We start from the raw sequence: 23,525 nt of genomic DNA on the forward strand, positions 1-23,525 counted from the left end.
CCCAATACGCATAATGCAAATTTTGTGATGTCAATTGCCGAAAATTATATTAAGAACCATATGGAACTTGTATACTCAGTTCTACCAAGATAGTACATAGGTTGACCAAAAATTGGATCTTGTTTAGTATTTTGCAGAAAATCTGTTTTTTAATGACTTTGCTAATGATGTTACATAAGCAACTAAAATGAAAAGTATCTGAATATACTTCAATGAATAACCATTTGATTTTCCTTAATTGATTGTGGGTCAAATTTTAAATATCAACTAATATTGTAACACAAACCAAGCCTGTTGCTAGTCAGTTTGCCTGGTTTTACAATTTTATGCTGATCCGTATATTCAAACAATATTAATAACTGATAAAATACAATAAGTATTTTGGTAAGATGATAGGTTATGAAATACTAGAAATTTCCATATAATGAAATACATGTCTTAGGTAATATCACTAAATTTTAAAAAACAGAAAAAATACTTTTAAACCTTTTAAATTGTTTATTTGACTTATTTTTTAAATATATAAATTCTAAAAATACATCATATCAAGACTGTTTGATAATGATGCGTTGTACATTCCAGTTCTGTCAACATTCCGGTAATGCTTCCCTGATAACAAGGACTGGATGTGTGGGTGGGGCCATGGGGGCAAGGTCAGGGACAAAGTCAGTGAGGAGGCGCCACATCTCAGTGAGTCAAGTCACAATCAGATTTAGTCATAGAATAATATGTCTACTACAGGCGTCTTTGCTCACATTTACATTATTCTTCCATTTTTTTCCCCTAAAATCTTTCCCCTACGTCTAATTCCAGTGTAAGACCTCATCCTAAACACCCATTTATTTTGCTTTTTTTCCTCCTTTTTGTCCCACTGGTGTAACATAAGAGATTACGTTTCAGTGAACTATCTTAATTTCTGGAGAAAAATTAAAATTTTAGGACTCTAAAAACATAAGTGATTTAATCACTGGTTGCCCAAAAACATTCTTTGTTTCTTTTCCAACATGATGATGATTCTTCATACATTTCCTAAAAACAGAATCATAACAGGTATTCAAAATTAAGCATTTTAATAAATGTAAATATATTTGAATAATGAAGGCAAACGAATAACACAACTATTTAAATCTGCTCCTCTTTTAACAATCAAATAAACATTTATGTAAGGCGATGAGAGAAGAAAAATAAATAAACATGTTCCCTGCACCTAAAGACTCCCAATCCAGTAGGAGAAACAATAGACAAGAAGCCTTAACGAGAAAAGGTACAACCACAGAACAGAATAAACAATGAATCCCATTTTGGACAAAGACAGGAGCTAGCCTGGGCAAGGTCACGTAGGCACGATAGATGGTCTTTAGTTGTAAACATTTTTAAACATTTTCTTCTTTCCAAGCATACCTACTACTTCAACATTTTTAAATATGCTTTTTCAAAGGCAGAAGGGATATTTTCATTAGCTATGAAAGCTGTGACCGCCCACAGAAGTTCTCAGATAGGTGTGAGCTGCACTCCGGTGACAAGTGCTGTGTAAGTCCGTGGCCTCCCTACCTGCCCACCCCTTGCCCCTATCACGGATGACCTCAAAGCACAGGCTGACACTGGAACCAGACTAGAATTTAGGTCATTTTTGGAAAGGAATGGAATAAGAACATATTACTTTCCCTTCTCACTCTCTAGTCAGTTCTATTTCTGTAGGGATAGGAATCTAAATTCAATTGTTCTCTGAACACCTACAACTCCACCCCCACCTTCAAAAGATAGAATAGTACACAGAAAGCCTCACTTGTTCTCAAAACATGAAATTGAGAGTACACCACCCAGGCCCCTAACTCACTTTGCAGTGCTCTCCGACCTCTCCCCCTTCAGGGGTTTTCCTTAGAGTCTACCAAAATTGCAGCAGCCTTGTTCATAGCAAGCAAGCAGATATCTGAGCTCATTTACATATCCTGTCCTCTGATCTCAAAATTTCCGCTCATAACAACAGGCTTCAGTTTTTAGTCAAAAAATATGGTCATTAAATTTCATAGGCCTTGGTCTGAGTCCAATTTGCTCATCTCTATCACTGACTGAGGCTCCTAGAAATTCTAGCACTGGCCTTCTGGTCCTCCACTCTGGCCTTCTGCCCTACGGGGCAGTTCATTCATTCCTCAGCTTTGCTACCAGCATCAATGCTGGGGGCAATTCTATACTCAAGTGTCATTATACGTTTGAGAGTACAGACCAATCCCACTGTTGATGTTACAACACCAGGGGAGAAATTAGGGAGTTGGGCCTTTCCATCTCTTCGGAATGCTCTATTTAACCTGAGAATGGTTTGTTCTTATTGATGGGTTTGATGTATTGACAAAAAACAAGGTAGAATTTCCTATTTGTTTTTAAATTCACTCACTATGCATTTTCTCAGAGGAAGCAATACCCCACCATTTTCTTTTCCTAAAAGGAAAGAGATCTGGGAGAAGGTTTTTGCTTCGAACAATCTTTTAGCCATTGCCTAAAAGCCATGCACTATTCCCACTTTCCAAAGGAAAAACCTTCTCTCTCATTCAAGGGAATTCCAATCCAAGGGAAGTTGTCTAGTCTATGAACCAGTGGAACAGTCCAAGCTAGGAATTCTAATTGTTACCACTTGTTGAGGCCTACTTCGTGCCATATATTCTTTGGGACATCTATTTTTCATGCTTAACAAACCCTGGAAAAATATATTACATAAACACCCTCTTTCACAGATAGAAAAAACAAAATTCTATCAAGTCAGAGAAGACCCATGAATACAAACTCTGTATGTACTCTTACACCTTATCCTTTAAAAATTCTTCAGAAAAATCATGCCCAAAAGCAAAATTATGTACTTTCTTACCTTTTTCCATATCGGCACCTTGGCTTTTAAATTATCAATGGCATAGCTCACAGCTTCGAGGGATGCAGCCCTGTGGGCTGAGGACACAGCAATGATAATGCTTGCTTCTGACACTGGAACTAAGCTTTAATAAAATGAAGGGGAAAAGTTACCATCTTCTCTTAGTTAAAGAATCTAGTACATATGAAACAAAAATTCCAGTAAAGCACTCTTAAAATTAAACATTCAGTTCTGTTTTATCTAAACACCCAGTTTAGTTACAAAACAGAATTCATCCCAGCTGCATTCAGCAAGGGGGATGTGAGGGTGTGGCTAACTTGTTAGCATCTATCTACTCACTAAACCTGTTGGATGGGTACCAGGAAGAAAAGGACCTTTCACTGATTCAACAAACATCTGATTCAAACAAACAAACATCTGATTCAACAAACATCTGATTCAAACAAACAAAAGATAATTATCATGAAGAAAATAAAACATCTGATTCAAACAAACAAGTGCCAGGTAATGCCTAGGAAAACAAAGTTACTAAATGACAAATATAATGTTATATTTATAATGTTAATTTAAAATATTAAATAGTAATAAATGTTAAATAATAAAATTTATAACATTAATAAAATTATTCATTAATAACAAAATAATAACTAATAAATTAGACGGATATAGTTCCAATCTTTTTAGAGCCTAAAGCTCCACTCTTCTTAGAGGTAGAAAAAGGTCAACTAATTTAATAACCTTCAAAGGCATTTACATTAAAAAAATTTCTTAACAGACTATCATATAAACAGAGTTTAGACAACAAAATAATTCTTAAAAGGTCTCGAGGCCTTTAGCACATGTTAGCACAAGAGCACAGGACCCAAAAGCCTCAGCACACATGGACTCTGTTACAGCATCGGGCCCTCCCCAAGTATTACAACACAATAAGCAGCCTTAAAGGCACTTGGGGAGGTATCTCCATTGTCTCCCAGAATAACAGGCAAACTTCCTCTCACCTTAATATAGGACTCCTATGACAGACTCCAGAGTCAGGATTAGTACCAAGGGAGAAAACAATTATACTTAACTTTTAAACTAATAAAAGAAATCATACCCAAGTCTATGGAACACTGCTATGTGTTTGACCGGCCATTTCTGTCTAATGTCACTATATATTTTTCTGACTTCATTTTCCGCCATTGGTAGATACGCTTCATATTCTAAGCTAACGACTTTTTTCCCTTCAAAGTTATTTCTTGTTGTCCCTAAAAAAAAAAAAAAAGGCAATTAAGGTAAGGTTTATCCTTAGAATAGAAATTGCACATTAATAGAATAAAAAAGGATTATTTTTGAATAGACAAGTAGCATACTAATTTGTCTAAAAATTACTTTGAAATTTTTGAAAAATTAAAACTTGATTAAAAAAACAAAAGATAATTATCATGAAGAAAATAAAATGGCAATGATTATGCTAAAAGAAACACTCATGACAAACCAGGATATATTTACTAACAGTATTGCACATTAATAGAATAAAAAAGGATTATTTTTGAATAGACAAGTAGCATACTAATTTGTCTAAAAATTACTTTGAAATTTTTGAAAAATTAAAACTTGATTAAAAAAACAAAAGATAATTATCATGAAGAAAATAAAATGGCAATGATTATGCTAAAAGAAACACTCATGACAAACCAGGATATATTTACTAACAGTACCTGACACTTAAAAGGAAAACATTATGTTCCCAGGAGTATTATTAAGTTATTATTATCACCGTTTTCCTCTCAATATTTGGAAAATACAGAAACCTCTCTAATAATGTCTTTTATCTTACTTTTTTAAAAAAAAATGCCTTTAATATATGTTAATTTGAAGATTACTAAATCAGAACAAAGGCTAAAATTATTTCTACCTACCACCGTGGGTTACTGCTCAGTGTCTCAATAACCTCTATTAACACTGAACACGTAGTCTAGTACAGTCGATAGATGCTGGAAAAATTACAACTCACCTACAAACAGAGATATTGCACCACAGAGTGGAGAAATCACCAACTGTGAGACTTCATCTACAGAAAGTTTCTTAGCAGTAAATTTTATTATATCTTTAGATTTCTCTTCAACTTCATTCATATCTTTCCTAGAAATAAGATATTAATAAACCTTAACATTGTACTAGAGGCTGTGTTTCGATTCATATTTTTTCTACTTTAGAAATGTTAAGCATGATTTGAAAGATAAAAATAAGCAAGTGTAAATTTTTAGCAAAACCCAATATATTCATAAATATCCCTAATGAATTAAGAATGATACAAAAAGGAATTTGCCATTTATATGATCACTTAAAATATAATCTATCTTATCTGACAATTTATTCCAAATCTGGAATTGCTACTCTGATCTCCCATCATAGTATGATTCAGATATTGACATCATCCACACAAACATCACCTCTAACCACTATACTACCAAGCATAACACCTAGAAACTGCCTTTTCCTTTATACAAAAAGGAGCAAGGGAAAGCAAGAGTGATGGTGACTCCACAGACACTGGATTCATTTCATGACAGGGCACAAACCGGTAGATAACTGAGGAAATAAAAAGAATGAACTGCACACCTATTCACCAGATGTTGTACCAAACCTTTTGCCATGCATTTCTCATTTATTCATCAACCACTTACTACATACTCACTAAGTGCCAAAGGCTAAACTCACATACTAGATATAAAAGAAGGAACAAAAGACCTGCCTTCTGTACTTAGGGTGCTTATACCGGAATGAGAGAAACAAAGCAATAGGAATTACAAGTAAGGGTAGGTTATGGAAATAAATGGGGCTCTGAGACAGAGCATGGGGGCTGGGGTAGGGGCTACTGAAGAGGATTATGGAAGGCCTCTCTCAAGAGGTAATAGGTAGAGGTGAGACCTGAACGATGAGAAGGCAGCCCTGTAAAGAAATAGGAACTGATCCCCAGGCAGAGACAGAGGGAATGGGAAATGCAAAGGCTCTGAGACAAGAGAGAACATGGCAAGCTCCAGAAACTACAGGGAGGCCAAGAGCTCAGGGAGCAAAGTACGAAAGAGATTAGCTGAGGATGGGCTGATAGGTCGGACCTTGCAGGCTATGAGGCGTCTGGATATAATCATAAATCCTGTGAGGTTTCATCTCCATTGAATTTCTATGAACTTCAAACCATACCAAGTTCCCATGACTAGATTCTACAAGGACATAGATTCTAAAACTACATGTCGTAAACCCTATCAAACACACTCAAATACTCAATACTGTTGAATAAACTTCCTAATCTTTCCAAAGAACAGCTATAATTCTATATCCCTCCATCCCTTCCTCCCTCACTCCCTCCCTCTTGCTCATACACACACACACACACACGCACACACGCACACTCTCCCTCCATCCCTCCCTCCCTCTTGCTCACACACACATACACACACACGCACACACACACACACACACACAACCTTTAATGGCAGCCCATCGTTTTCTGAACTCCAAACTCTGAAAAATAGCTTTTCTAAAATAATTGTAATGATAAGGTGGCCACAGTTTCTAAATAAAATTGAGACACATATTTAACTAGGAATTTTTCTATTATTTGCAAATTGTAGATGAAGAATCAATCTCTATGGACATGCTGGACAATTTGACTTGCAATATTTAATCTTCACTTTTGGGGGCACTGACTTGCAGAAGAGCACAGGAAAAAAATCTTGGCTTGTTCCTTTAATGAAACTAAGGTTGTACCATTCAGTATATTTACTCTTGGTTCTGGAGAAAAGTCTCATCAAATTAAGAAAGTTTTCTTTCATTCTTAACTTACCAAGATTTTAAAATTAGGCACAATTGTTCATTTCTATATTATTTCTTCTTTAGTGGACAATAAATTAAGCTTCATTCTGTCTCTCCAGACTATACTAAGAAATGTTCTTATACATCATCCCACTCAGATACAGACTACATTGGAAAAATGGAGAGATGACATGGCTTCTAGAGCCACCTGCGACACAGCTATAATAATAAAGCTGTTTCTTTATATACCTGGAAAATGGTTAAGTTTTCTTTTTATGCAGTCACCGTTTTATTTTCTAGCTATTCAACCTTTCTACATTTCTCTGTGCCCAGGAGAGCTATTATCCAGTATTAGGAAACCTATTTGTGAAAAGTATAGAAAAAGTCCAGTAATTTGAGTTCAAATGTTGGCGCTGCCATTTATTAGCTACATGATCATAGGCAAGTTTTATAAGTTCTCTGAAGTTCAGTTTTTCTTTCTGAAAAATAGGAATATTAATGCTCTAGTATCCAGCGCAGTGCCTGACACATAATAAAATCTCAATAAACCATGTTAAATGAATAGGATAAATATATCAAACTGATATTAAATTTCTTAAAACAGAATTCATGCAGAGATGATAGGTAGTTATAAGTCTATCTGCACCAATAAAGAACTGCTGCTTTAATAAAGAGCTGGTGCAGACAGACTTAGAATCTACAGCAAATCATGTACAAGTTATCATCTGTGTGTTCCTTCTCCACAAGATGGGTTAAGAAAAACATTTCTCACATACTCAAGTGGCTCAAAAACACTACCCCCCACTAATGGGGGGGATAATGGCAATTTCATCTCCTGACTGAAGCAGGAGGAGCTGATCTCCAAGCTCGACATACTCTTGACGAACAGCAAATATCACCTGATTTCTGATATCAGCCAATCTGAAAGGGAAAAAGTATAATGAGAAGTATCAATGCTGTGTTAGACCTCAAATTTCTTAAGCTACAATTAAAACTAATACATAAGTATTACTTTATGAAGCACCACCTGCAAAGTTGCTACTTTAAGTAACTCATATTCTGCAGAGAAAGGACATATCCACTGAAGGAGATACTTATTCACCACAAAGAACACAGTAAACCGCTAACAACTCTTTATTGGATAGTGTTTATCTTGGAAAATTAAACAAAAAAAAAGAAAAAAGTACTAGACTGAAGACAACCTTCAAACCAAGTCAAAAAAAAAAAAAAATTTCCTAATCCGAGGAGCCTTCTGTCCTTAGTATACTAAGTATAGCTCAAAAGCTTCCCATAAGACCAGGTGTCTCCCAGCAGGTAAGAGATTAAGCATAAAGTGGAAAAGAGGCCCCACTATGTGTCACTGATTATCAGGGCACTTTAATTTTTTAAAAAATGTGAAATCAAGAAGGACCAGTTTTCCTCTCGAACATACATTGTGGAATATCTTTCACACAGCACTAGGATTTCCAAATTAAACATCTACGTGGACTATTACTATTCCTGAAACACCTTCAAATAAGCCACTTTTATACTTTACTCCAAAAAGAACTTGAGGCAAGAACAACAGCAGTAAAATTACTGATTTTCAATACGAGAAAAAAATCAGATGTTGCACAAATTCAAAAAGCAGCTAAGGTTTATCTCATTTTTCTTCTAATCTTAGAAACTTCTCTAAAGAAAAAGAGGGACATAAAAGTTTAAAGCGCACATTTCTTTAGAAAGTTCTCTAAAGAAAAAGAGGGACATAAAAGTTTCAAGCGCACATTTTTAACAATTTCACTTAATGTTATAAAAATGCAGAATCTCTATTTTCAGTATTTTATAAATTACAAAAGCAAACATAATCATGTCCCTTGGGAGTATCCTAGATCACTGTGTTTTTCAGCAAAACATGTTTAACCTTCCCTAAGGAACTGTTCACTTTCAATACTAGAATTCACGTTTTCAATTCCAGAAAAATAGAACTGTGGACTCTTTTTGACGTTAAGCAAAGAAATCAAAATGAACTTTCCTACTTTTATTCTTTATTCACTTACACATTTTTTAAATATTAGAAAGTGTCAATCATATGATTTCTACAAATTTTTAACTACCCAGGGTGTCGTGTTTCTATCTCATTCCACAGCTGCAGTGCTTTTATTTCTTGTGGCACAGAAATGGTCTCTGAACGAATTCCTGCTATCTCCGCGCTTTTTGCAAAATACAACACTTCAACCTGAAAGGAGAGAAAATGCTTTTAACAACAACTCATAGTCCTTTTCTGACTGTCCACGCTGTTTTGTTTGCCAAATGGAGTACTTTAATCAAAGACAAATGATATAAGTTAGAGACGAATCACCCATAGAAATTTCAGTATATCTGCAATTTCAAATTTCGAAAAATGTATATGTTTTAAGTACAATTCAGACTAAGTTTCTGGATGCTTTCTAGTTTTACAAACGTAAGTGTACCACAACTAAAATCCAAACATCTTCTTAGAAACCATGATGTTAGTCTTTAACTGACATAAATTACAGCACCTGTTATAAACACTTAAACAGTGAACAAATGTCTGAGTAAAAAAGATGAATTACAGAAATAAATGACCAAAAAGTTAAAAAAACGTTTTTCACGGTTGTCTTATGACCTTCAAATCTAAGCTACATTACACTGATAAGGATTAAGTTACATAATGGGGGAAAAAAAACCACTAACATTTATAAAAGCAGGTGAGTTTGAAATATAGGATAAACTGGCATATTCCCTAAAACAAACCTATGCAGTCGGCCTGGTATCTAAGGGATCCGACCAAGTAAGATAACCCACCTGACACTAAGTGAAAATTATTCTCTACGAAATAATCAGAAGTTGCAAATAATCAAGGTTTTGCAAATGCAAAGATGAAGCACACGTCAATAGAATTCTTAGTTAAATTGAAAACTTGTCTTTGTCAAAACGAATAATCTGAGAACCAAGAGCAAAGGTCGAGACGGTGCCGGTTCTGGACGTCGTCATCAGAAAACTAAGTTCAGAGAGCGGATTTGACCTCGGCTGGGGCTGCGGGAGCAAAGCGGCCCCAGAAGTAAGGCGCCGGCCAAAGTGCGGATAGTAGGAAGAGGGGTCCAGCTGAGTCTGGTGAAGGCAGGAATGGGGCGTGGGGCAGAAATGTCGGGAGGGTTGCCCACCCTTACCTGGCAGCGCATCACCATTCCGCCCGAGCTCGCAGCTCCTGGGCCCTGGCCGCAGAGGCGGAGACTCTAGGTTGACCAAGCGCGCAGGCGCAACCTGATGGCTCTTTCCGCCCGCACGGGGCATGCGCAGAACTTGCACCGCCCCCACTGGGTTCCACCTGCCCGTGACTCGGCGAAAAACTTAGTTTTCACTGGCAAGTCGGTTGCGGAGGCTTGTGTGACATAAAGGTGTCAGTAAATGGAAACAGGGCTGGCCATGAATGCCAGTCTCCTTAGACAAGAGCGGGAAGGTGTAAGAGAGCAGACGCCGGACTCTCCTGGACACTTGTTACTTGAGTTGTGGAAATGGGCTTTTCCAATCGCTCACCTTTAGGCTTCTCTTTAACACTTTACTCCGCCATCCAGTATATGATTACTGTTCCTTAAACAGAGCATTCGAACTGTATCAGATTTACACGTTTCCTGGTTCCTGGCTGCTCAGTAATTTGTCGGCATACTATCCATTCAACCTTTGCAAATTTTTACCTAGATGTTTTAAATTGTTTGCGTAGTTATGCGGATGTAAACTAAGTGGCCCTTCCCTTGGAGCTCATAGTCCTAGATGTGAGACAGTAGTGCCAAATGTCATGCAAGGGATGTTACTTTTCATGGGGGTAGAGGAGGAAGTAGCTGGTCACCTGAGAAGTATGCTCTAAGAAGTCTTCACTGAGGAGATGCTTGAGCTAAATATGATAGAATGAGTAGCAGCAAATGGTAGAGTGTGGTAGGGATGAGAGAATTTCACTAGCCTGTGCCAAGCCAGAGCAACATAGTGAGGTCACAGAAGGGCAAATAGTTGGCAAGGTGGGCGTGCCCCCTGCAAGGAAGCAGTGGGAGATGAAACTAGAGTAAGCCATGGCAAGAAAAATTGACAAGAACTAACACCAATATATATTCTGGTAAAATTCCTAAACATAGAGGATAAAGAATTATATTCACATCCAGACAGAAAAACGGGAATGATGACAATGACCTTAGACTTATCTGTGACATCCAATGCCAGACAATGGTGGTGTGCGATATCTAAAAAAGGCTGAGAACAAAAACATGGCCAAAAATATTATATAGAGCCACGCTGGTGCTGATAAAGGCCAAAGCCTGACACTCCCCAGCAAAAACTCAAAAAATATCCTTAAAAAATTCCCTTGGCCAAAAATCCAGTCAAGCAAGAGAGTAATCAAACTAAAAAAAAAAAAAAACTCATTAATAAAGTGGTAAAAATAAAAGAACTGAAGGTGGTCCATTTACATATAAAACAAAAATATCCATTGTGGGATTATGGTTATGGAATAAAATGTAAATGATATCAGATAATTAAAAAAAAAAAAAAACATGATAGAAACTGCCCCAAATTGGAACATGTAGTTACAAAACATCGATTCAAGCCTCAATATTTATCATAATCTTGTTTCTTAATTTTAGAAGGATCTATTAGGGGCAACAATGTCTTGTGAATAAAAATGTGATGATTTCTAATTCCTTTAGCTTCATTTCACATTATTTTATTGTTAAAGTTAAGTAAAAATAAATTAAAATCTAAAAAAGAAAAATAATATATAGTGTCATTGCATTTTTGTAAAATTATATCTATGTAACTTTAATGCCCAGAGAAAAAAGATGGAATAACATTCACCAAATGATAACACTTACCATATCTGGGTAGTGGAGTTGGGGATGATTTAAAAATACTTTTGCTTTCATCTTTGTAAATTTCTGTGTTGCTTGATAATTAAAAGTAATTTGTTTATTCTATAAATGTTTATTGAGTGCTTATTGTTATCTAAGCACTGGAGATATATCTGTGAACCATAAAAATAAGGTCCTTACCTTATGGAACTTTCATTCGTGTTAGGAAGACAATCTCTATGTAAGAAAACAAATAAGAACAGTGTGTGATGAGTGCTAAGAAGGAAATGAGTAGGGAAGGAGCAAGTGCTCATTTGTTAGAGACAAGAGAGAATGAACACTGGCCTGACCTGAGCTGAGACCTGAAGGATGAGAGAAGCTGGCCTTGTGCAGTGCTGGGGGAATAGTATTCTGGACAGAGGCTACCTGGTTGGCTTTGGGGTGGAAAAGGACTCAGCACATTTGAAGAATAAAAGAGAGGCCAGTGTGGCTGAAATGTAAGAAAAAGGAAGAGAGGCTAGTGAGCTGATTTTGAAGAGATTAAAGAGAACCTGAGCATACAGATCCTGAGTAGTGCTGAAAGCCAGTTTGGATTTTATTCTATTTTCAGTGGGAAGACACACACACACACACACACACACACACACACACACACACTTTCAAATTATGGTTCTGCATGTGCTCTGAGCTATTTTGAGGATCCTGAGCACAAACAGGTCCAAAAAGAAAGCCAGCAAGACCTTATCCATAGACTTCTCAGTTATGGTAGCTAATAAATTCCTAATTTTGCCCAATTTTTTCTGCCATCATTTTTAGTTATTAACTAGTATCTAGTACTAGATATCTGCTCATACGTTTTGGTGCATTACCAGGAACTCTTCATGAAATACTACTTAGCTTACTTTCTTTACCTACTTTAAGTAAACTTTCTTTAAGCAAGTTGAAGCCTATACTCATATGCTATGTTAAAAAATAGAGAAAATATATTTTCAAATCTCAGTCCACATGTACCCATTATTAATAAGTCTAGCAGAATTTATGAAAAGTGAAAATATCTCTGAAGAAGTTTGAACAGTGTGGTGTGAGATCCATAAACATTGACTAATATCTTTAACATATTTTTGGTAGTATTGCATTTCTCATTAAAAAATAGACACAGTAGTTATTTTTTGAAAGACTAATTCAACATAAACCCTTCTGAAATTACTCATTTTAAGAGATCACCCAAAATTTCAAGCACCTTTCTCTACAAGTGGCTTGCAAAGACATAGAGTATAGAGTCTACTAATGAACAGCCTAACAGAGTACCTCGCATCTTGTACGCGTATATAATATTGTTGATTTGGTTTTGTGAGTCAATAAAATTATTTACAAAAATATCACAATATTCTTGTGTAATTTTATTCTTTGGTCGTCTTGAATAAAAACAAAAAACCCAGCATAAACTACATAAACTTGTTAGTTATTCTAAGAGTGAAAAGAAACACATCCCCTTGTGGTTAGTTATTCTAATTACAAATCCTTCATCACAGATGGAAAGTAAATACAAAAGAGCTTTTTGCAAATATGTTCTTCACTGACCATATTCTAAAACCAATATACTATCTTCCAGTTTTAGATGACAGAGGAAAGTTAGACCTAAAATTGGTTGTTATCCAATGAAAAACAAAGCTCTTTTAAGGAGCTTCGTCTGGGCTCTAGAAAGCTTTTAATATTCACTTTCCTAATATTCAATATCCTAATACTCATTAAGAGGAAGAGCTGAGGAAAACAAAAACCTGAACATTTTTACCAAAAGGGAATTAGCGAAGCACAAATCTTTATAGAAATAGAAAACCTGTCCTTTCAGAAATTAAAAATTGATTTGCAGCATTGCAGGTGTAAGGAAAAGCTGAGCCCAGAGCCCTTACTGGACAGCCCAGGAAAGGTCCTCCTTGTCTTAAAGGTGCTCCACCCCACCTTCACACACCTGTCAGCAATTTGAGAGTAGAAATGGCTGATGCCTGAATACAGGACAAGACCATAAGAAAAGCTGCCTCTCCTTAAAAGTGGCAAAAGTTCTGGGTGTACTTGAGAATGCCCAGGATATCCTGGGCATCCCTGGGTGTACTTGAGAATGCCCAGGATATCCTCTTTATGTTCAGGGATAAACCTGGGCTTCAGACCAAAAGTTCCTGGATAAGCCCAGGTTTATCCCTGAACATAAAGAGGATATCCTGGGCATTCTCAAGTACACCCAGGGCTCAGAACTTTAAAATGCTGCAAAAGAGAGAACAGAGCCCAGTTTGGCCAATGGAGGCTGCATACAAACCTCGCTGAAAAAAAATTTCAACTGTATTCACGGCTCACCCTATGTCCTCAGGCTACAGGTAATTTTTCCTTCCCTGTACCTCAAGGGTGGGCAAACCTTTTCGATAAAGGGCCAGATAGTAAATATTTAGACATCCCAAGTCATGTGATCTCTGTCACAGCTATTCGACTCTGCTATTGCACCATGAAAGCAGCCAGTGACAATATGTAAATGGAATGAGTGTGGCTCTGTTTCAATAAAATTATAAAAATAGAAAATGAGCCAATTTGTCTCATGGGCCATATCTGTTGATGCTTACAGTGTTGCACATAAAGTAAGGAAAAAAGATGGGAATTTTTTCAAAGAAGGATTTAACCGCATTATAATCAGCATGAATAGGTCTGGACAAATCTTTCCACGTTAAGTATCAGTAAAAGGAGAAATGAGTATCAGTAAAAGAAGAAACAAACAGAAAACAAAATATAAGCAAACAAGAAAAAACATATTTCAGCAAAAATTAAAACTAATATGAAAAATGTAGTATGCAAATGATAAATGAAATTATATGTTACTGTAGAAAGTAAAACTCCTAACAAAGGGAAAATTCCCCAGAGCGATTAATCCTTTGAGAGAATTTATAAGGGCACAAATTTGTATAAGACTTCAAGGATACGATAAAACTACAAAATAGAAATGAAGGTTACAAGGAAATATTGAGGACTAACATATGACAAATGCGGAACCAAGTAATCAGTATATAAGAAAGAGAAAAAATACAACGAGCAGCAGAGACTCGATTATTGGTATAGAGCAGCACTGTCCGGTAGAACTTTCTGCAATGATTGGCATGTTCTGTAACAGTGCTGTCCAGTAGAGTAGCCTCAGGGCCTACTGAACCCTTAAAATGTAATTAATGTAATCAAGGAATTGAATTTTACACTAAAATTTTTTTTAATTAATTAATATTTAAACAGCCATATATGGCTAGTAGCTATTTATTGAACTGTAGGTCTAGAGGAAACTCTGGAGATAATTATAATGAACACAGAAAAAGAGAAGTTAAACAATTACAGAGAACATAATAAATATAGAGTAGGTATAAAGATCACAGAACATGAAGATAATCTGTGTCCCTGAATGAGAAATCTAAACAAATGGAACACAACATAAATTTTAAACCATAATAGAAGATAATTTTCCCAAATAAAGGAGGAGTTTGCACTACAGAGTCAAAGGGCACAGTGCAGTCCAATAAAATCCTGAATCATCATAATGGGCAATAAAATATTTCCTGGTCTTTGTTGAATTTTAAGGATAAAATTTCCTCAAGTATCCATGAAGAATAAAAAAGTTACTTAGAAGTAGAATAAAATGGAGCTACTTTTATTATTTCTTCATAATAATATTAACATCAGAAGATCTGAGTCAATGTCTACAAATCCTGAGGGAAAGAAACAGCCTAAAGTGTTTCACATTCAGACATACTGTCATTAAATCGTAAAGACAGCAACAGGCAAATATGAAAGAATCTGGGAAATATAGTACACATAAATACCATATTACAAAATCTTTCTCATACTAAAATCTAATCGAACAGAAAATGACATAAAGCCACTGTAAAAAAAAAAGGAAAAAGGAAAAAAAGACTGGTAGGAAACACTGAATCCATGTAAATATATAATCATGTTTAAATATTCATGAAAACTATGGTTACAGAATATAAATACATTTTAACTGAAGATGTCAATATTACAGCATAATAAATTATCTTAGACCCGGTTCCCCAGAAGTAGAACCTGAAATGAGAAGTCATGTAAAAGCGATTTATTAAGGAAGTGTTCCCAGAAAACACAGGTAAGGAGGTAGGAAAGTACCTGACACATATTAACAGATACAGCAAGGATGTCATTTCAGGCAAAAGTCCAGCAGAGCACAGACGAGAATTTCTGATTAAACATGGCAGGTTGACCACGTAAGCTGACCTCTTCTCTCTCTCTGAAAAATTATGGTAAAAGGAGGAAAATGGTCTAAATCCACAAGGATGAGACAAAAAGAGAGACAACAATAGAGAAAGGTTAGAAGCTAGATAGTAGAGGGGACCATTTCAGTTCTGGTCATGAAGGAGTAGTTGGGTTCAGGCTTACCTTCTCACAAAGAATAAAAAAGCTGGCAAGACATACCAAACAACTGTCTGCAGCCACTGGATTGCGGGGATAAGGTCGTTGAGAGAAGAAAAGTGCATGTGGGGAGGCTTACCTTCATTCCAGCTTTTTCTTCGAGGGCATTTTCCAAACCCTGGCACAGAGAAATAGAGCTCAAGAAGACAGCAAGCAGATTTAAAAGGAAAAAAATGGAAAAAGATACACTGTGAAAACACTAACCAAAAAAATAATAATAATAGATTTTAAGGCAAGAAGTATTATGAGATAAAGAAAGATATTACATCACAATTGAAAGGTCAATTCAAGAGAAAGCTATCACAATCTAAATTAGTATATACCAAATAACATGACTCCAAAATATGTAAAGCAAATATTGACAGAACTTTAAAAGCAAAGGTAGACAAATCCACAGTCTAGTTGGGAATGTTAATACATGTCTATCAATAACTGATAGACAAACGAACAGACAAAATCAAGAGGCATATAGACAATTTAGATGCAACAATTAATCAGTTTGATCTAAATGACACATAGAACACTATACCCAAAAACTGCATAATTCTCGGTTGACAATTTTTTCTTTAGGCACTTGAAGGTGTTTCTTCATGGCATTCTAGTACTCATTGTCTCTTCTGTCACCTTACCTTTGTTCCTAAGTACATAATATCTTTTTTCCCCTGTCTGCTTTTTAAGTTCTTCTCACTGTCCTGAGAATGGATGTTTCATATATTTTGTCCAATTTTTTACCTATTTCAATTAGAAGGGTAAATCTGATCTATATAACTCTATGTTAGCTAGAAGGAAAGGCTTTTTCCATAGCATTTTGGAATAGAAGCCAGAGAGATACATTCCAGTTTATTTTTTTCAGCTTAAGTATCTGGCTGCCTGGAGTTCTGTGCATACAGGGCAGGTGGTGGCTAGGAATTCAGGGGTCAACTTTTCTAAGTGTAGATTTTAATTTAAAACTCTTGATTTGCTCTGTTCTCATTTCCATATATAACATTGTGCTTTTCCTCCAGTTCTGGGTTTCCAAAGCCTAATCTAGTCCTTCTCAGCTGTATCCTTGAACACTCTAGACTGTGTTACAATTCCCTCCATCCTGCCTCATTAGTTACTAGTTCTCCAGCTGCTCTTTTCCAGGTATTCACTGATAACTTGCCATTGAGATATGTTCTCTCTCTCCCTCTCCCTCTCCCTCTCTCTCTCTCTCTCTCTCCCTCTCTCTCTGTCTCTCTCCTTTTTTATTATAGATATATCCTGTTGAAATTTCTTCAATTTTATTTAAATTTGCATCCAATCAACCTACCACATTGACCATGAAACCCTGACTTTATATTTGTAATGCTGGCTAATTCTCTTAGCACTCTATATTTATTTTTATTCAGGGAATCAAATTATTTAGTAGGGTTCTAAGCAAAGCAACCTGATGCTTATTTAAGATTATCCAAGTCCAAACTTCCTCACATACCACTTATCTTCAGGATTCTATTTTATTATTTGTTGTCCATGTTAGGTTCTGATCACAAAAGTTAAATTATAAGGCTTTTGCATTTTATGCACACTTGAATTATATGTATTTGAAGTCATCCAACTAAAAACAGTAACAAAGTTCTCTTTTGTACAATATTTGAAATAACGGTCATTTAAATTTAAATTAATTAAACTCAATGAATCCAATTATCAAAGTCAATTAATTAAAAATCAAAAATTGCTGCTTTCAGAACTGGCTCTGGGTACATGCTATTTTTGCTCTTGCCACATGATGGCACCACTTCAGTTAATAATTACAAATCCCATCCTCCCATATAATTTGTCTTAAATTATGCATCTTTTGAATGCTGCTAAGTCTTCATAAATTATCCCTTGCATAAATTGCGATCACCCAGTTTGTAGACCTGACCAATCCTATAGTTTGACTTTGAACTGCGGAATAGTCAGAGATCATCTACCCAGGTTCTCCATGCTCCCGCAACATGGGGCCCCGAAGCTGTTGTTTCCTAAAAGATTTTGCCATGAGGTTTCAGAGATCTCCCTAATGAAAAGCCAAGGGAGGTGCAAATTACAGTGTTCTGCTCGTACAGATATATAATTCTGAGTTAGCTAAGAACACTTACGCTGTGACTCCAAATGCTGAGAGATTAAAATGTGTCCCAATCTTGTCCAATCTTACCTTCTGATTCATAAGGTAAGTCTATTGAGCATAGTCAATGAACACAACTTAATTATATACAAGAAACATTTATTTAGTGTTTTTCCCTCCGTACCTATTAAGGCCTTAAACATCAAGGTCCATTTCTGGCCATGACTCCACCTTTTATGTTGCTTCCTCCCCTTAATAAGAATAGCTAGTATTTTTAAGAGCCCTCTGTGTGCTCTGTGCTTCCTATTTTTTATTTCATTTCATTCTTACCACAACCTTGCAAGGTAAGTATAGTCATTATTTTACAGATGAAGGAAGTTCAGACTGTTACCTAGGATCATTCACCTAGCAAGTAACGGAGCCAGGATTTGAACCTGGGTCCTTTGTGCCGCAAGCCCACTCACTGTCCTTCATCCCAGAGTGATTCATGTTCTCCCGGAAAACTGGCACCTATACTTCGGCATCTCACCCATAATTAGGTCTTGCAGTTTTCTGTTAGAGAGAATTTTTATATTTCTTGATTATTTATAACTGTTTCAAAAAAAAAAAAAAAGATGAAAGCACTTCATATCCCTGTTATGGCCCAGTGTCCTGAATAACGAGCACTTCGAGTCGCCCTTTGAAGGTTCTGAGGGTTTACTTGACTGAGTAGTTGCACGAGGATGTACAAACCAGCACTGCAAGAAGTGGGGGTGAATCTACACAGCCATCTTAAGACTAAAGAGAAGCAACTGAAGGGATTAGTTCATTCCACAGGGCTGGCTATCAGATTAAATAGAAGAGCTTAGAATCTCTGAGTTGGAAGGGATCACAAAGATCACAGAATCCAAACAAATGGGCTTGAATACATTCTGCCATGTGCCTACTAAGCAGCTGGCTACCACTCCTTGACTACCGGAGAATTCTATAGCCCAACAACCACATTCGGCCTCGGACCAGTGTGACTGTTCTTTATATTCTGACATATGGCAAGGATGGCCAGCCGCTAAGGAGATGGAGGTGGACATGGTGGCTGAAGCTGGCAGAAGATTTCCCACTTGGTCCAAACTGGTCCGGGACCTGGGCCAGAACCTGACTCTGCAGGGAGGGACATTAAGAGAAGACTGGGCAGGGCAAATGCTGGAGGAAGCAAGTACTGGCGGAGAAGCCATAAGCTTAAAATTTGTGAGAAGTGTTTTTATTTGTACATTTTAATGTACTTATTTGGTTCAACTTTTTGAGGTGAAATATAAATGTACATAAACGATCTCCAATTAAAGTTGTTAGAATAGTTGAATCAGATGACAAACCAAGATCCACTTAAAACAGTCTTATAATGTAAATCTGCCAAGACCATCATTATGATAAATATTAAAATCTTCTCATGGACTTCATTCATAAACAAAACTACATGACTAATTTGAAGTCATCCAAAGTACCTGGAAAAAAACACATGTAATACAGATATGCCCCAATATTGTATAGATTTTTGTTTACAAAATCTAAAATAATCACTTCCACAAGAGGGCACCAATTGATATCTTATTCTCAGAATAAATGGAAAGTTTGGAAATAATGGACTGTTGTTACATTTTGTATTTATGTGATTATACCAAATAGTTCAACATAATTCACATAGTATATCTTCATTGTTACTGTATCCCAAGAAAATAACATTTTAGTTTGCAGAAAGGTGCAGTTCCTAGCTGATATATATATTTAAAAACTCTCATGTTTAAATCAAGAATTATTTAATTTTAATTTTTATTTTTCTAAGAGTTTATTTGAGCCAGACTGATAACATATGCCAGGGAGTAAGATCTCAAATGCTCCCTATTTTTTAAAAATAATGTTAAAATGCATTTTATTAATATATTCGATATTTAATGTTATCAATATTTTTACAATTTGCTTAAAATATGAGATATGAGCAAGACTGCTTTGCTTTAAATGACAAAACAAAAATGCTTAAGTTTTCCCCTTTTTGTGGGGACAAATCTAAGAGTAGAAGGCCTCAGTAATGTCTTGGGATGTTGCTAAATTTTCAATTGACTCAAATCAGGCCGATCCTCCAAAGTATCCTTTGTTGCTCTTTGGAAATGATCAATGAATCTCTGCTAGTTTAACCCTAGAACTTCAGAATTGGCAGGAAAATCTGTTTATCTTCTGAGAAAACAGAGTCAAATTGGTCCTTTCTAGAACGTGCAAGGAAACCATCATTTAGCACATTTTCCCATAGTATTGGTCTCTGTGCACGAAGGAAGAAGTGCTTAGCGATAAAAATAGTATTTATTGATCACCTAATTGCTCCAGGCACTACACAATAATTATACCAGGCACATTTTATTTTATCCTCTTAACAACCCAATGACAGGTATTCTCAACACTTCCATTTTAGAGCTGAGAAAACTGAGTCTCAGAGAAGATAAGTATTTCCCCGTTTCCTTACTCTGGCAGAACCAGGACTTGGATCCAGTCCTGTCCTACTTCCAAGTCCAAAATTTTAACCACTATTCTTCATGCCCCTCTGGAATCCAGCAATGGCTCCGTTATATCGCCAGCCTCAAATCTTAGACTCAACTCCTCAGGTTATGCTTGGACAAGGGAGGATCTGGGGAATCTATGGCCTCCTTCAATGGGTATCACAGGAGGTAGGAGAGACAGAGAAATTATTTCCAAACTTCAACTGGCACCAGCCATCTCCAAACACTGTGACTGGACTGGGGATAGGCACACTGAGTCACATTCCAGGATTTTTCTTTAAGCAACTGGAAAAGCAGACTCTCCTCTGTTGGCATGTAATGATATGAGCCTTGGGTGGGTCTCCACCAGGACCTGAGACCCTTCCACCTACCACTTCTCACCTAGAGGAAACAGAGTGAAGCTAGGACCCTGGGGATGCCATCTGAGCAAAGAATCGTGCAGCCTGAAGCCAAATCTTCCCACTTGGACTTTTTTAGCAAAGTGAGGCAATATAATTCCTTGCTGGCAGAACCATTTTGGGTCACTCATAACCGGAGGTGCCCCAGCTGATTCAGCCAGCTCAGTTACAGCAGTGTAGCAGGATACTGAGCAGGGCTTTCCCAGACTTGGAACCAAGTCTCAGGACAGACAACAACACATGTGAAATCATTAAGTCCCTGTACTCTGAAAGGAACAACCAATGATGGATGAGACACCTCCCTCAGGGCTTATAAAGAGTCCACAGAAATGACCCTCCCACGCGTGGCTGTCCCCCGCCTCCAGTCTGATGGGCAGAGGACTGGGGAGAAGATAAGGTGAGAGTCAATGGATTCCTTGTCTTCGGGGAAACCGTAAAGTTTAGATAAGAGATGATTCACCCCCTTTCCCGGAGAGGAGGATACTCCTGTCACCAAGGCAAGTGATAGGGAGGCTCCAAGAGAACAGCTCAGAGGTTGGGGCCTGCAAAACTCACACTCTTAGTGGGATGGATAGAAGTCCTGGAGAGATAAATATCTACTTGGGCAGTAGGCTGGCTGATTTGTCCCTGTGCCTATCTGGGTGGGAGAGAAAGCAACTAAAGAGAGACAGCAAGTGGGTGAGATGTGTGGTCTCCTCTACCACCAATTGTTGGCAAAGATGAGCAAGCTGACTGTGAGTCAAGTGGGTACCACAAAAAGTCACCAGGTTTAGGCATCCTGCCCTAATCACAGCGGTGACCTCCCGGCAAGGGGGGTAGAATAACAAGAAGCTGTGGGGTGGTGGCATAAACCAACGGAAGGTGGAAGAGGTGGAGTTAAAGCTGGATCTCCTGGTCAGGGCAGTGTGGAGTAGATGGGTCCCACCGGGCCCTCAGAGAGACTCATGGACCACACAAGAAAGATCACAAAGGAGGGAAGGGATTTATTGAGATTGATACTTTAAAATAACTGAGTTTTAATGGCTCAAAGTGACTGAAAATTTATGGGATCTATCCCAGATGGTATTAAGTGACAAGAAGTGGAGAATGAATGAGGCATGGTTAAAGGCATGGAAAAAATAAAACCTTTATATATTTACACCCCGCTGGTTTGAGACTGCTCAGTAACTCTAATGGGATATTGCAGAATTCCTCTCTCATCATACAGACATCTGAAAATGGACAAAGAGGCAATAGAAATTTTGGCATTAGGTCACAAATGGCAATGGCAGATCCATCACCAGTTTTTCTGTCCACAGTTGTATTGCACTGTTGGTCTTTCTATAAATCCTATTTCAGGAGGCTTTTCTGATTGGATGTGGGAAGGGCTGGGCCAAGGGGAAGGTCCAGGTGTATGTCCAGTGGTTACCCAGGTTGCATTAAGCTGGATTACTAACTAAAATCGATTTAGATCCTTATTTTGAGAAGATATAAGAAACTAGTCATTCTTCTCTATGTGAAACTTACGTCTCATTTTTTTCCTATATGGTGAGAGGTGGTGTTGTTTTTATTTTAAGGCATACTTTTAAAAGATTACTTTTGTCCTTAAAAACTCTTCAGAGGCATTGGGGACCTCCAGAATAATTTTGGAAAGGCTTGTGAGACATGATAGAATAAGAGTAAAAGTCACAGGTTTTGCACTCAAATATCTGCAGACAGCCGGCAAGCAAGGAACACGACCAGTAGAATAGGTTGGGGGCGGGGGGAAGGGAGGGCTGTGGAGAACTGCAGAGCTTTGTTGAATGATGCAGCTGCTACTAAACTTCGGTTTACTGATGCCATGTGAGCATGTGTACCCAGTTCAGCCAACTGTTCAGTTGTTCAAGAGAAATGAAAAAATCGAGTTTTTATATAAATCTCATCATTTTAAGTGTTGGCAATTATTCAAAAATTTTCAATAGCACCGTATGGGCCAAATGAAACATCTGTGAGCGGATATGGCTGGTGAGTTGCCAGCAACTTCTGGCATAGGTAATGGGAGAAGGTGGTCAAAACTGAAGAATGGAATGAAGGCTCAGGGCCTGTCAATCATTACTGCTCCTAAAATGAGTTTTTGGACCAGAGGCATCGCTCAGACTAGAAATAGGAACTTTGTAGGAGGTCTGAGGGATAGAGTAAGCAGGACAAATTCTGCTAATGGTAAAGAATGAGGCAGTGGTGCCCTTAGAAAGATGTCACCTGCCACAGGGCACATATCAGCTACAGAAAGATTCATTTCAGGCACCACTGAGAATAGGTGAGGAGACTGAGATCTCACTGAAGCCAGACCTGCTTTGGTAACGTACAAATGACTATGCTTCAGGTAAGACCAAGAAAATTAAAAGGAAGGACCAAGGGATAGAAGAAAATTTCTCAAACCTAGGGTGCCCAAGACACCTTGAAAGAGAAGATATGAATGCAGAGTTCCTACAGAAGTATTAGAAGCCCACAGGAAGACTCTTTGAAAGCCAAAAGGCCAAATGTCTTCTTCCCTTAGAAAAGTGTCACAGAAGCTGACTTGGGTGTAGGTGGGTTGGGGACATGTTGGTCCATGTACAGAAA

The 23,525-nt window shown here is 37.2% G+C and overlaps 1 protein-coding gene across 2 annotated transcripts; it reads right to left on the minus strand.

The window, feature by feature from the left end:
- Positions 1-475: 475 nt before the first annotated feature.
- Positions 476-8,873, minus strand: MOCS2 (molybdenum cofactor synthesis 2). Of its 2 annotated transcripts, none has more exons than XM_006912451.3 (6): positions 8,752-8,873; positions 7,435-7,579; positions 4,857-4,984; positions 3,957-4,107; positions 2,861-2,984; positions 476-1,029 (listed from the first exon to the last, which is right to left on the minus strand). In XM_006912451.3, exons 2-6 carry the CDS (start codon positions 7,530-7,532, stop codon positions 961-963), a joined length of 570 nt encoding a protein of 189 aa, XP_006912513.1. In that variant the 5' UTR covers positions 7,533-7,579; positions 8,752-8,873; the 3' UTR covers positions 476-960. The 2 variants fall into 2 exon arrangements, with proteins under 2 accessions (XP_006912513.1, XP_015445310.1); XM_015589824.2 differs by having other exon boundaries at positions 7,558-7,579; positions 8,752-8,870.
- Positions 8,874-23,525: the final 14,652 nt, after the last annotated feature.

Source organism: Pteropus alecto, unplaced genomic scaffold, assembly GCF_000325575.1.
Source record: "Pteropus alecto unplaced genomic scaffold, ASM32557v1 scaffold73, whole genome shotgun sequence".
Taxonomy (NCBI): domain Eukaryota; kingdom Metazoa; phylum Chordata; class Mammalia; order Chiroptera; family Pteropodidae; genus Pteropus; species Pteropus alecto.